The following is a 15,554-nucleotide window of genomic DNA, read 5'->3' on the forward strand; positions in this document are numbered from 1 at the left end:
GAGGCTTCTCACAGCTGAAGTCAGTGGCCTCAAAATATAAACATTTGATAGAGGACATAATTTGTCCAAAAATCAAGGAAACTAAATTTATGTAAATATATCCACTCAAGCTGAGAGACTTTTTCAATCTTTTTTTTCTTTGAAAATACTGAATGTTGACTCACAAGCTATAAAATGTACATAAAACAAAGAAGGCAATGCCATCTCCTGTTTGTCACACATAAATCCAAATGGATGTTTGCACTTACTTTAAAAAAAAAAATTAAATGTTACTGCAGCTTGCAAGAGCATGACATTCAAAAAAAGGGTGTTTGCCAAATTCTTTTTAAATGAACCTAACAAGCTCAGAAGTCTAAAGGTGCTTCTACTTATTAAATGAATGGTTTCGCAAATTAAAAAAACAAAACATAATGGAATATGCAAGCTTTACAACATGCAGATTTTTTTCTATGATTTTGTTTTAAGCATATTGAATGTTATTCTCAAAATATACTGTAAGTTTAATTAGTTGTGTATCAAAATAAATGTGTAAAAATATGATTGTGAGATGTGTGTTATCATTCATTGATCATTGGAAACAATGTCAAAGTTAATTTTCTCCATGTTATTTTGGGGAAAGTATAATGTCAATTTACTTTTACTTCCTAAACAAAGGTCATTTTTTATCTTAAAGCTGCACTAATTTTTATATTAACAATTTGTCAAATGAGTTTATGTAATGTGAAATGGGTCTCTCATTATGAAAGTATCAACTGGCTCTGCAGTCTGCCTCAGTTCTACTTTGTTATTTAGCACGTTAGCTCATAGTTTCAGTTTTACAGCCTGCGACTTCACTGTTCTGTTTACCACCACCACGTCCACTTTCATAACTCCAGCTGCAGCAGGAGATTTCAGCAATACATCTCTGATAACCCATCATACGCTACCTGCCCAGCAACAATTATTATTAGTAATAATAATTGAATATTTTTTATAATTCTTTTTAATTCTTTTTATATGCATGCTATTTCCATTTATGTGCATTTTAATCAATCGAGCAAATAGCAGATTATGATACAATTGGTTACTGTGTCTATAGAGTTTGTATATACACTGTTGCCCATAAAGTTGGAATAACTTTGTTTTCAGACACAGTCCTCTGTTTATTCCTATTTAAATGCATCAGTAATCACTTTTGACCAAGTGCAATGATTACATCATGTGTCCCAATTACCCAGGTGAAATGAAATAAATCACATTGTCACAATCATTTCATGGAAAGAGGTAAAAAATATTTTATTCCAACTTTATGAGCAACAGTGTATATATATATATATAGACTTTGTATGTGAACCTTTATTATTGCACTATCCCTACATCATGTTTTTTCTTTTTAGCATTAGTATAGCCTATATTTTGATAGATGATGTCCCTCATGTTATAAGTAAAATATTAACATTGCGTGTAAATACGGATTTATTTTTTGTTTTGTTTGTTTGTTTTTTTCCCCTAAAATGCAGTTAGCAAAACCTTTTTTCAGCTTCTCAGGCTACATACACTCTCAGCAACCTTTGCTGATACGGTAGGGAAGGTTGTAAGTCACCTGAGATGCAAAACTGAGGGCAGAAAAGCTTGCTCTGCTTGTTAAACTCATGGCTGTGAGCACATGTAAAAAATAAAAAAAAAAGAATAAAAGAGAACACACTAAGATGAGCATATTAACATTTTTATCGAGTCAGGTCTTCCTGCATTCAGACTATAGTGACGGGACACTCAGAGAACAGTGTGTGTGGTGACTTCAGGAAGAAAAGCAGGGGTGGGCCCTCGCAGTCACTTCCTTCCTGTGTACAGAATATAGCCGCTTGCTGTAAACAGAGGGAGTGAGAAAGAGAATGACAGAGGAAGAGAGATAGACAAATTCAGAAAAAGCACAGTATGTTTTAAAAGATATAATTCATAAAACAGGGGACACTCCACTCCGACAAGGTAAGTTAAGTTCCCTACATTCCTCTAAAATTTACCTTAAAATTGAATTATAAAATAATCAGTTCTTATGGTTATTTGTGGTCATCATAATGACCAGAACAAACAGAAGATTTCATAGTTGCACCTACTTGTATCTTAGACTGTCCTGCCTTCAGATAATATTTCCCGCCAAAATTTCCCACAGCACCCGCTTCCACAGTTGGGCTTAAGGCATGGATTAGGTTATGGTTAGGTGTAGCACGAATAAGTGGTTAGGTTTAGGGATTTCGTCTGGTTAGGGTTGAGTGCAGTGGAAACACACTTCAACACAACACCTGCCTGAATGAGGAAGTCCAAAGTCTCAACAGTGAGGGCAATGTGTGGCACATGTGAGCCATGTAGATGTTTTCTGATGTAAGTGTTGTAAGTTTTAAATTATGCACCTAAATACTATGATGGTCAATGGAAATCACGTTTAAGCTTCTCAAAGCAAAAGCAAAGCAAACCCTAAGCCTGAAGAATTACACTTGAAAATGAAATAGGCCTACTGTCGATTTCAGTCCTCTCTGTTTTTTTTAAATGCTATATGAAGCCACTGTAAACATAATGAACCTTTAAACTCAAATTCTAATGATAGGTTTTGGCTGTTTGTCTAAAGTTTAAAATTGTATCAGTTGTAACAATCAGTTGTAACAATAATATAATTTTGTCATCCCACAGATTATCTGAAGCAAAGAAATGAATATTTTCACACAGTTACAAGTGACAATCCCACCAAGAGAGACACATCCTATAATACAATGTATAATCAACAAAAACCTCAAGAACCTCAAAAAATTACTGAAAGACGGTGACATTCATAAAGTCTTCCCATGCATTAAGTGCAATGATTATATCACCCCACTGATTGCTGCTGTTGTAAATCACAAGGAAGATATTTGCTCTTACCTTCTACAACAGGAAGTGGACCCAAATGCTGCTTCCCAAAATGGCTGGACACCTTTGCATTATGTCTCAATGTCTAGAGCACCACCTATATTTGTCAGGAAACTACTTGAAGCAAAAGCTCATCCAAATGTATGCACTCTACAGCAATACACACCACTGCACACTGCTGCCATCAATGACAGGAAGGATGTTGTGAAAGAGCTCCTGTCTGCTGGTGCATTGGTAACAGTTTTACCTCCTCATCCTGAACATAGTAGTCACAATAAGAAAATAGTAAAGATAATTCACAACTTGGCATCCAAGGGACATGAACTATGCTCCAAAATCAAATATTTTGTTGAAATGGACATTGCTGTGCGAGAGAAACCACATGAAGAAGTGTTCAGAACTTTTGACAGTCACATGTTGCGGGAGGATCCTCAGACCCATCTGACCATGATTGAAATACTTTTTACTGTAACTGGACAAGATCAGGAAAAATACCGCAAGGAAAGTATGAAATGGCTGAAGGACATTGAAAATGTGAACTCCTACATTAATGGGGCAGTGCGTCGCTTTCCAAACATTCTCCAGCAAAATGTGTGTCAGGCAATTGATACTTTACATGCAGTTTTCTGCACAATGAAGGAAATACCAAATGGGCAATCACTAGCTATAATCCCCCAACTACTGGAACTACTTTGCTCAAAAAAGAGACCTGATATTTGGCAAGCTGTTCAGCAAACACTATATGTGATAACACAGAAAACAAAAGGCACAAATGAATGGGATCGCAGTTTTATTGAGAAGTTATACAACACAATTGCTCCCTTTGTGAAGGATCAATACTCCTCTGACATTAGAGTCTACACATATGGCATATATGCAAACTTGCTCTCAGTTGAACATGCTGTTAACATCTTTACAACAGTGGGGATAACTTCAGTGCCTGAGGACATACTGACATCTGCAGATATGAAAATGAATGACAAGCTGAAAGAAGCGCTCAGACGATTGAAAAATCATTTAAGCCATCCAGATGGGGAATGTGAGGATGGTACAGTCTCACCTGAAGCCAGGAAAAAGAAAAAGAAGAAGAAGAAAAAGAGGAAGAAGTCAGAAAAGACTGAAGACCCAAATGATGAAGTTTGCAGTGCTTCAATTGATCCAGCAGCAGTTCCTGTTGAGGAATCAACTTCAAATGCAAAGCCGTTGCACTTAAATCCAACCAAATCACAAGTGACACAAGAATGGTCACCAGTCAGCAAGAGGTGGAGGGAGAAACTAGAGAAGCTTGTGAGCATTGATGAAAGGAAACTCACCAGAATTAAGAGCATCATTTATGTAAATGATGCAGAATTGCGCATAGCAAAGGGAAGTGATGGTACTGAAGTCTTCTTGGGGCTGAGAGATGATGGCACTGAAGTTGCAATCAAGAGAATGTCTAAAAGCAACTATCAAGTTCTGAAGAATGAGGAAGGACTTCTACGACTTCCAGAGCTTGATCACCCTTTTATTGTACGATACATTGACTTTGCGGAGGATGAGAACTTTGGATATCTTTGTCTTCAACTCTGTGAATACACCTTGGAAGAATATATCAGAAAAACTCATGACAGTGAGCTGATAAAGAAACTTGTCAGGGAGGTTCTCGAAAGTTTAAGTGCACTTCATTGTCAAAATCCTCCAATTCTTCACCGGGATCTCAAACCACAAAATGTTTTGATTGGTAAGACAAGTTAGAAATACACTGAAATGATGGAAATCAGTATCTGTAATTCCAAAAAAATGCAATAATATTTGAATTTTTAATAATCATGCATGTTTTTTTCTCAATGTTATTTTATCCTGCAGATGTTAAAGGAAAGGCCAGATTAGCCGACTTTGGCATAAGCAGACGTTTACTCAAAGGCCAAACGACTTTGCGCACAGCCAGCGCAGGAACAAAATGCTGGATGGCCAAGGAGACTTTAGCAGGAGAAGCCAACATACCATACAAGTCCAACACTGATATGCAGGTCAGTTTTTCAGCTACACAAACTTAATTGAGGACTTGGTGAGAAATACTTCCCTAACTGCTAATATGTTGTGTAAATTCTTAAGGTGGCGGGGATGCTGATTTATTATATCCTCTCGGGAGGACACCATCCGTTCGGTGATAAACCCTATGAGTATGAGTACAACATTCATGAAGGGAAGTACACTTTGGACCATGTTCAAGACATTGTGGCAAAGGATCTAATCGAGTGGATGATCCATGAAGAACCTAAGAGCAGACCTAAAGTGGAACAATGCTTGAGTCATCCTTTCTTCTGGGCTTGTGAAAGGTGAGGAAGAAATTCTGATGGATTGATTCCAGTTAAGATTCTTGTCAAATTATTTTTTTCTTATTTTCTGTGAGATGTTCCAGAAGCTTTACACTTACTAGACTGAATGGCACAAGATGTGATACAATCATGGTTCTCATACAATGTATCTTAACAATTGCTGATCTTAGCCCCACTAACAGGTTGATGTTTTCAGTTTAGGGTGAAATGTAAGAATGTGTCCATCCCTATTTTGAGTAGTAACACTCAAATGCAGGTTGAAGCCTGTTATTCTAGCCTCATCCTGGCTACATCCCGCTGTCTCAATGATCAACAATTCTGTTTTTTACATGTCTTTATGGTCTCTATGTAGTGAAGTGTACAAATGGCATTAATGGTGTTTCAGACACTTTTAGACACCAGGAGTAGAAGTCATGGTGTCAATTCTGAAAAAAGACTAAGAGTCTACAGGTATGTTAGCTGCTTTGTGAGTCTATATTTAGTGGTGCGTTGAGCTAAATGCTAATGTCAGTAGGCTCACGTGACCAAAGTGAAAGTGCTGACATGCTGATGCGAATCAGGTATAATGTTTACCACACTGTCTTAGTTTAGTGTGTTAACATTCTCATTTTTGCGAATTAGCACTAAACACTGAGGGTGATGGGAATTTCATCAATTTAGCAAGTTTTGAGTCCTGGACAAACTGATATATTGACCTGATGATGGAGCTAGAGTAGAAGTTATTGTAGTTCATCCTGTGAGGAACATGAATGTCTGCACCAAACTTGATGGCAATCCATTCAATAGACATTTCACTCAAACCCACAAGTGTCACCTTCATCGTGGCACTAGAGGAAAAGCCAGAAGATTACCAAAATCATTACACTTCATCCTCCGTGAACCATGAATGTTTTCTGTACCTGTCCATCCAGGAGATGTTGAGATACAGCAGAATAAGTGAAAATTTGGACTTACTAGTTTCAGTGAAAGTTAGAAATCTCAAACTGCTGCTGGCATTATAGAGGTCAAATCAAGGGAATTACCATCTATCTTCTAAAGTTGGATTTTCAATTATTAGCGATGTTATAACTGTCCTTGGGATTTTGAATGAAATTCTTCTACTCTTGAAAGTTTTTGTTCTCTTGAAACAGAACCTGGAGGTTCTGGTTTCACTTCAGCTCTCTTCAAAGTGGAACAGAGCTGCTGATGCTAGCCTAAACTATCTTAAACTATAGTATCAGCCAGGACCAACTCCTACAGAGTAGATGTGCCAGTCTTGAACTGGGTTTTTTTTTTCTAACATAACCTGTGACTCCACATAATATTGTAGTTAAAGCAGCTAATGAAATGCTTGTTGAATTTATAACACTTTTATAAGTCAGTAAAATCCATTCCTTAGACTCTTGCTCTTGTGTTTCACTCATGCACACCTCTTTGTGGAGAAATCTAAAGCATGCCAAGTCTGACGTGTGGTTAAGGCTGCTAAGCGACAATTGGACAACTGCTGTTTGGAAGAGGGGTGTAGCAAAAGACCAGTTTCCATCTCTAACATCATTTTTAAGTATGATATGACAATTTTTTAGGATTTGGTATTTTTCCATATTGACTAACTTTAACTTTTTTTTCAGGAGAGTCGATTACCTGCGAAAGATTGGTAACAGGACGGAGGTGGCAAACTATCGAAATGCTGACAAGGAACTGATTTGTTCACTGGAAAAATGTGCTGGGGAGAAATCTTTCAAACAGTGGAAAAATAAGGTGAATACAATATAAGTACTGTAACGTCTGTGTTCCTAAATACAACTTCAGGTTTGATTATTTTATGGTTTTCCAGTTTCCACCAGAGTTGGTTCAGAAGATGGACAGCAGGAAGAAACCCTATCATGAAAACACATTGGGATTACTTCGCTTCATACGAAACCTCCATGAGCATTAGTAAGTGAAACCAAAAAGTGATACAGGGCTAAAGCTAAAGTTATACACTTGGATTAGCTTGGGACTAAATGTTTCAGTGCCTCTCACAATCTTAACCAGTAAATTGAGTTTGCTCAATATTAAACATTAGTTTTTTCTAATTACTAAAATTGCCCTTTTCTTTGCAGTGCCAAGGATGCAGCCCAAGTTGATGTGATGACGATATTTCCTGATCTCTTTGGATGTGTTTTCACGTTTGCTAAAAATCATGGGTGGAATTCAGAGACTCCCCTGAGGGAAATGTTTCGTAGAGAAGATATCACCACCAGCTTTGTAAAGCTGTCCATAAGCCATAAGGAGCACCATGGTGTCCCAGTTCAAGAGTCTGATCCCACTGGAAGTTTGAAGATTCAAAAATGATTAAGGACTTCAAAACATTAGAGTCTTATAAGCTGTCACAGAAAAAAACTATATAATAGGCAAAACATCAGCAATACTGGGACTCAAGACTGCACTAGAAATCATTATAGCAAGACTAAGAACTAAGATCAACAAGTGGTTGTACATGTATTGTAAATAGTCACCATCCTCCAAAGCTTACAGTAAGTCAGTAGTCTATAAAACATTCACATACTGAAGTACATACACTTATTGTCACTTGTGTATTTTCATTTTTTAACATTTTATACTCTAGTTCAACAACAATCTGTATAAGTTTGTACTTTTATTTTGCCACATTATCTGATGGCTGTTGATTCTACTTATTTTGCAGTTTAAAGCCCACAGGACTGAAATGTTACTGTTGGGGCAATAGCTCATTCTGCAAATACAGGAGCAAAGTAGTGAGGGAACTAGTGGAACTAAGTGCAGGTTCGCAGCATGGGAAAGGTCCTCAAAAAGGTTGTGATTAAAAGTAGATACATAGTTTGCCAGGCTATTCATTTTTATCTAAAGCAATATTTGAGCCTCTCCGGGCCCCTCTCCTCCACTGAGAGGTGCACATGGTTTAGTGCGCTGTTGCAGGGGGGTGGACAGAAGTATTTAGTCTCTAAATGTGGTTTTGCTGTATTGCTCAGGAGTTGAGGTGGAGCGGTCATGCTATTTCACAAAAGTAAAACCAGGCTACAAAGCACTAACGCAAAATAGAGAAGAAAAACTGTAATCCTTTGATCATTCTTAGACAAGATGAAACTTAATGTGATTATACGGCACACTTGTTACCCTGGCAAACAATTATGTTCCCTCTCATTTCAGACACTGATATTTCCAGCCGTACGTCAAAATAAGAATTTACAATAATATGTAGGCCTATTTCTCTTCTTTAGCTTTGAAATTCAATGAATAATATCATGTGAATAAGAATGATTAAATAAAGTTTTTTTTTGTTTCAACATGGTTGTGAATCACTTGTTTAAAAGAGGCATTTCTTGTTCGCCAATTACATAGCCTACTGGTGCATTAGTATTAGCTAGGGGCAAATCTTTTTTTCTTTTGTCATAAATATGCTTCCATGTTTATATTCCATGAAACCCACCCACACCCAACAAACACTATAGAAGTAGGCCTACACACACATGGCTCCCATTGAACATCCATGATTATATTTCCCCACATGACAATATGCAGTGGGTCGCCTTTTTGACAGAATAACTGTTCATTTTGTGTCTAACATTACTCTGGGGTGTTATTTAAACTTTACTTAAGGATTGCAGGCAGCTCAACTACAACCTGTCTGAACATGCCCAGCACAGATTAACGTGAAGTGTGCGCGGGCGGAGCACGGGAGGGAGTGGCGCTACACGAGAGACTTGTGTCGAGCTGCTTTTCCGGGTTGTTGCTGAGAGTACAGAGCCGGGGGTGCTGCTGTGTGAGCGCGGTGGAGTAGCTATTATTGTTCAGCATAGCTACTGCTTTATAGACAGCAACAGCGAACCTGAATGAAGTGTGAAGTTTGGAAAGACAGATCCTCCATTCTCGCAGGAGACATCTTATAGGCTACTCTTGAAGTATAGATTGTGTAAGTCATTACTTTTTCTAACTTTCTAAGTCTAAAGAGTTAAACTCAAGTTCAGTGCTAGCTAGTTGCAATTATTATTAGTATTAGGGCATTAAGGACCACAACCTAAAGATGTGGTGGCGTCAGACGCCACGGATATTTCTGACTTATAAAATACATCCATTGTGGATGTCAGCATGTTGATTTTAACCTTTATTGGTTAAAGGTATATATCAGCAGATGCAAAGGTTGTGGTGTCTTTATTTGTGGTTTTAAGTCTGTGGACATAGTGTAGTCTACCACTTGTTGAGCGTTTTGGACATGTTAAATGCTGAATCAGCCTGCAGCCTTCAGGAAACCTTCACCAGAAGTGTGGCCCCACTGGCAAGACTGGTCTGACAGTGTGGCCATGATGTTGACAAGAACAGAAAAGTTCATTCATTAAAGATGTTTTTTAAATGTTGTGTGTGGTGGGTTTTTAGATTTTAGAAGTAAAGATGATACAAACATTGAATCCTTAGCATTAATTAGAAACATGAGCATTTAGGACCACACAGAGTTTCTTACATTGAGAATTGACATTAGGCCTTTTACATTACAGAAACAGAAACTAGATTAGAGCTCAAGCAATACTTGAGCAATACCGATACTGACGTTTAAGGGTTGAAAAAAATGGTATCAGGGTATCAGTGCTATAAAATTAACAAACTATGTAATAAATGTTTTGGCACTACTTGTGTATTAATTAGAACAACATTCTTACAAACCAGCAATTGTTATCAACAGGTTCATCAACTCAAAAACTGTGACCAAAAGAGAAAAAAAAAATCAAGCATACAATCACTTGTACTCACTTTATTAATGACTTTTCAGCCCTTAGACCATCATCAGATTAAAATTGTGAAGACTAACATTACCAAATATCATATCCAGTATATATAAACATAACCTGGGTATTTCTCTACTGTCATTTCCTGTTAATTATAAGCAGACACAGAATATCTTAATTTATCAAGATAAATGTAAATTAACAATATTTAATGTATTTTCAGTGCATGGAATATATATTCATGAAAGACCAAAATACTACTTCCTGATTAGTGACATAGAATTCCTTGTCTGATATAATCAAACTCATGAATGGTGGTCATATATTTTGGTCTGACTGATAGTCTGAAGTTTTGTTTGGCATCAAATAACTAACAGAAATCTTATGTTTTTGTCTTCTCATAGATACTCTGAAGCAATGAATTGAATATCATCCTACACTTACAAATGGAAGTCACATCACAACAAGCACCTATATTGCAATGCATATGTGACAACAACCTGCAGGAGCTCGAGAATTTACTTAAAAACCATGACATAAATGAAGTTTATCAAGAGTCGGATGATTGTATAACCCCACTGATTGCTGCTATTGTAAACCACAAGGAAGATATTTGTGCTTTCCTACTGAAAGAGGGTGCAGATCCAAACAAGGTGTCAGGAAATAACTTGACACCTTTGCATTTTGTCTCATTGTCTAAAGCTCCACTTGCTTTTGTGAAAAAGCTGCTAGAAGCAAAAGCTGATCCAAATGGATGCGCTCTCCAGCAATTGACACCACTGCAAACTGCCGCCATCCATGATAGGAAAGATGTCATGAAAGATCTCCTATCTGTTGGTGCATTGCTAACATTGTTACCTGCAGAACCTGAACATATCAATCACAATAAAAAAATAGTTCAGATGATTGGTAACATTCCATCAAAAGTAGATGAATTGTGCTCCAAGCTAAAAGATTTTTTGCTTGTAGAAAAAGCTGCCCGAGAGAAAAGATCTGAAGAAGTGTTCAGTAATCTTGACAGTCGCTTGCTACAGGAGCATCCTCAAACCCATCTGACCGTGATTGAAACGCTTTTTGATGTACAAGGGCCAGATGGTAAAAAATACTGCCATCTTAGTATCAAATGGTTGAAGGACACAGGAAGTTTCAACCTCTACATTACAGGGGCAGTGAGTCGCTTTCCAACCATTCTCCAGCAAAATGTGTGTCAGGCAATTGATACTTTACATGCAGTTTTCTGCACAATGAATGAGATACCAAATGAGCAAGCACTAGCTATAATCCCCAAACTGCTGCAACGGCTTTATGCAGAAGAAAGACCTGTTATTTGGCAAGCTGTTCAGCAAACACTATATGTGATAACACAGAAAACAAAAGGCACAAATGAATGGGATCGCAGTTTTATTGAGGAGTTATGCAACACAATTGCTCCCTTTGTGAAGGATCAATACTCCTCTGACATTAGAGTCTACACATATGGCATATATGCAAACTTGCTCTCAGTTGAACATGCTGTTAACATCTTAACAACAGTGGGGATAACTTCAGTGCCTGAGGACATACTGACATCTGCAGATATGAAAATGAATGACAAGCTGAAAGAAGCGCTCAGACGATTGAAAAATCATTTCAGCCATCCAGATGGGGAATGTGAGGATGGTACAGTCTCACCTGAAGCCAGGAAAAAGAAGAAGAAGAAGAAGAAAAAGAGGAAGAAGTCAGAAAAGCATGAAGACCCAAATGATCAAGTTTCTAGTACTTCATCTGATCCAGCAGCAGTTCTTGTTGTGGAATCAACTTCAAATGTAATGCCATCTCACTCGAACCCCAGTAAACCACTAGTGACACAAAAATGGCTACAAATCAGCAATAGATGGAGGGAGAAACTAGAGAAGCTTGTGAGCACTGATGAAACTAAAATCACCAGAATTAAGAGCATCATTTATGTAAATGATGCAGAATTGCGCATAGCAAAAGGAAGTGATGGTACTGAAGTCTTCTTGGGGCTGAGAGATGATGGCACTGAAGTTGCAATCAAGAAAATGTCTAAAAGCAACTATCAAGTTCTGATGAATGAGGAAGGATTTCTACGACTTCCAGAGCTCGATCACCCTTTTATTGTACGATACATTGACTTTGCGGAGGATGAGAACTTTGGATATCTTTGTCTTCAACTCTGCGAATACACCTTGGAGGAATATATCGGACAAACTGATGACAGTGAGCTGAGAAAGAAACTTGTCAGGGAAGTTCTCGAAAGTTTAAGTGTGCTTCATTGTCAAAATCCTCCAATTCTTCACCGGGATCTCAAACCACAAAATGTTTTGATTGGTAAAACAAGTGAAAAATTTAAAAAGAAAAGTAGAAAAGTATACATAAATAGTAGAATTTCTGTTGTTCAATGTTGTTTACTGATTTATCTATCTACACCATTTATCTTGCAGCTGTGACCGGAAGGGCAAAATTAGCTGATTTTGGCATAAGTAGACGTTTACCCACAGACCAAACAACTTATTACACAGCCAGCGCAGGAACAAGAGGCTGGATGGCCAAGGAGACTTTAAAAGAAGACAGTGATGTAGGATACAAGCCGAGCACAGATATACAGGTAAACTTTTCTGTTGTACAAATTTTCTAGGTGATTAAGTGAAAAAGTACTCATTAATTAAACTTGTATACTAACTTTTAAGGTGGCAGGGATGCTGATTTATTATATCCTCTCGGGAGGACACCATCCATTCGATGGCAACCCTATGAACATGAGTACAACATTCATGAAGGAAATACACTTTGGACCATGTTCAAGACATTGTGGCAAAGGATCTCATTGAGTGGATGATCCATGAAGAACCAAAGAACAGACCTAAAGTGGAACAATGCTTGAGTCATCCCTTCTTCAGGACCAGTCAATGGTAGAATCTCTCTTGTCATATCAGTTAACTCAGATTAATTCAACTGATTTGCTATTGTTTTATTGCTTGGATTTTGTATAGCATTAACAAGACTTAAAAGTCCATATATTCATGCTAGTGGTTATCATCTTAGTTTAGCATGTTACCATGCTAATATTGTTGGAGCATGCCAGTACTACAATTTTTTTATCCCTATGACAAAAAGGTTTAAGTTTTTTGTATTTTGTCAAGCGTGCACGCTAAACGTACAATAATTTTTCAGGAAAGTCAATTACTTGAGAAATGTTGGAAAGATGGACGAGGTGGCAAACTGTCGAAATGGTGACCCAGAATTAATTTCTTCAATGGAAAAATATTGTGGGGGTGTATCCTACAATCATTGGAAAATGAAGGTGATTGCAACTTCATTGAATTATGTATTCTTTATTTGGAACACCAGATCATTTAATTTTGTCACTCAGTATAATTGTGAATAATGTTTGTTGTTATAGTTTCCAGCAGAGTTGGTCCAGAAGATGGACAGCAAGAAAAAACCTTACCCTGAACACATATTGGGATTACTTCGCTTCATACGGAACCTCGATGCGCACTAGTAAGTTAAACTGAGTAAAAAATGGTGAAAGGCTTTAAAAGGTCACACAGGAATAAACTTATTCTCAACACCAAAACACATGCTCTACCTGCTCACTTATGAAAATGCAATGATACTGAGTTTTTTTATTGCAATAAAAAACTCCGTCTGAGGCACCACGGCTCCATTCACCTTCATTGTATTGGAGGTACAAAAGTGATAAAATAAGTCCTGAAAATTTTGACATTTTGTTATAGTCCTAGTCTTTGGAACATTGAGGATTTCAAGAATCCAAGCAAAGATTTGTTTCAAATGATGTATTTCAAGTTTTCCCCACTATTTTACTGATTTGTTGGTATGAGTTTAATCCCCTCTCCTTTTACATCCCTGACTTACATGACACCTATCTTCATAGCCCCATAACTTGTTGCTTCCTTTACTTTGTTCTCTTTCTGTTGCTGCTGTTATTAACAATTATTAGTAAAAATAATAACACAAAAACTTTGCTCTAATCTAATCTGGATATTTTTGCCTTTTCAGGGCCCTAACATTCTTAAAAGATGAAAAAAATCACTGGTTAAATGTCACTCTGGATATTTTTGCTTCTTTGAAGGGGCCACAAGCAAAACGTTTTGGAACTGCTGGTGTACTATAGGTGACTGTCATGTATTTTCTTTGTGATATAATTTTATTTCTCTGTTTGCAGTTTTAAGGATGCAGGCAAAGTGGATTTGATGTCACTGTTTCCGGATCTCTTTGGATGTGTTTATACATTCTGCAAAAGCCAAGGGTGGAATTCAGAGAGTCCCCTGAAGGAATTGTTCACAGAAGAAGGGACGAGAGACACCACCAATGATGTAATGCCTCTCACAAACCATGAGAGACATCTCAGTCTTCCAGTTCAAGACTCATTGACTCAGGTCCAGAAATCTCAGCAATCTTACCTTGGTCATCAGAATGAGTAGATTGTCATCTTTCACTATGGAAATTCAGCATGGTAATGGACAAGAAATTGATTTGAATCCCTTTGGAACTACGGCATTACCATAATGATGATTGTCTGAACTTACTGCTGGGACTTTATTCTCCTTTCTACATTTTATGCAGTTGACCACTGGCTTTGAGAGCTTGGTCAAAGTACCTGTAGATTTTAGTTTATCCTTTTTTCTTGTTGATCATGCTGTGTGTATCTGATAGGAGTGAGTGTCAATTAAAATGGCTACTTTTTTATTTACTGGGCCACAAGAGAGCTATTCCATTTCTCTTTTTTACTCACACCTTACAAATGAGCTTCCATTTTTCTTTCCGTGTGTGTATGCCAAAGATTTAATGATGTATTCTGTGATGGTATAACTGAATTTTTTTTTAATCATTTTTTTATTACTGTAGTTTTAGCATAGTGATAATATATTTTTTGACTAAAAAATGAATTTTTGTTGTGAATTGTTTTCTCAGTTTTAGAGAAATTAAGGTAAATTAAGCATTAATTGTACTTGTGTTCCAGCAAAAGTGTCTCACTCAACCATTCAACCATCACGTTTTTAAGATTTTATACTTTACCATTATACTTATGAGGAGCTATTCTACTTTTATTTTGCATTTTCCTGATGGATGCAGTAGCTGTATATGATGAACTCTAAAGTATCAAATCCTATGTTGGTTCTTTCACAAACAGAGCTTGACAAGTTGTATTTTGAGTCATTTTGTTTCTTGATATGTTGTTGATTATCTCATGGCACTCAAGATTGTGAAAGGAATAGAGTGTGGTTATTCATTCATAATTACACTGATGAGCTTCATTAACATTTTTTAATTGAAGATCATTTTTTGCAAATGTGAAAAACTTAATGAAAGATGCAGATGTTATTCTCAAAATCTTCTATACATTTAAACTTGACTATTTAAATATGTAAAAAATATTATATTTCATCATGTTTGTGTTATGGTTATGGCACAATATCAGTAAAAGATCATTTCTCCCCTCTCAAATCACTTAATATACTGTTAATAAGTTGTATAAAAAGGGAGATTTGATGCTGAATTTAGTCATATTAAAGAGTTAAATGTAAACATAGCATATTTCTATATAATTTGTAGGCCATTTTCATTAAATGTTTGGCCTCTTCAAAATATGCTGACATTTTTAACAGGGACT

At 36.9% G+C, this 15,554-nt stretch overlaps 1 protein-coding gene and 1 pseudogene across 2 annotated transcripts; both read left to right on the plus strand.

The window, feature by feature from the left end:
- Positions 1 to 1,850: 1,850 nt before the first annotated feature.
- On the plus strand, positions 1,851 to 8,482 carry LOC111665939 (uncharacterized). Its single transcript, XM_023421072.2, has 7 exons — positions 1,851 to 1,965; positions 2,665 to 4,600; positions 4,726 to 4,889; positions 4,975 to 5,198; positions 6,806 to 6,935; positions 7,012 to 7,112; positions 7,280 to 8,482. The coding sequence occupies exons 2-7, from the start codon at positions 2,683 to 2,685 to the stop codon at positions 7,509 to 7,511; spliced, it is 2,769 nt and encodes a 922-aa protein (XP_023276840.1). The 5' UTR covers positions 1,851 to 1,965; positions 2,665 to 2,682; the 3' UTR covers positions 7,512 to 8,482.
- Positions 8,483 to 8,941: 459 nt separating this feature from the next.
- Positions 8,942 to 14,648, plus strand: LOC111665956 (uncharacterized; annotated as a pseudogene). Its single transcript, XR_002761550.2, has 7 exons — positions 8,942 to 9,108; positions 10,321 to 12,247; positions 12,361 to 12,524; positions 12,607 to 12,828; positions 13,091 to 13,220; positions 13,320 to 13,420; positions 14,106 to 14,648. The product of XR_002761550.2 is annotated as an uncharacterized LOC111665956 (transcript).
- Positions 14,649 to 15,554: the final 906 nt, after the last annotated feature.

This window comes from Seriola lalandi, unplaced genomic scaffold (genome assembly GCF_002814215.2).
Source record: "Seriola lalandi dorsalis isolate HSWRI2012SDOR001 ecotype SW California unplaced genomic scaffold, Sedor1 jcf7180002054663, whole genome shotgun sequence".
Classification (NCBI taxonomy): Eukaryota; Metazoa; Chordata; class Actinopteri; order Carangiformes; family Carangidae; genus Seriola; species Seriola lalandi.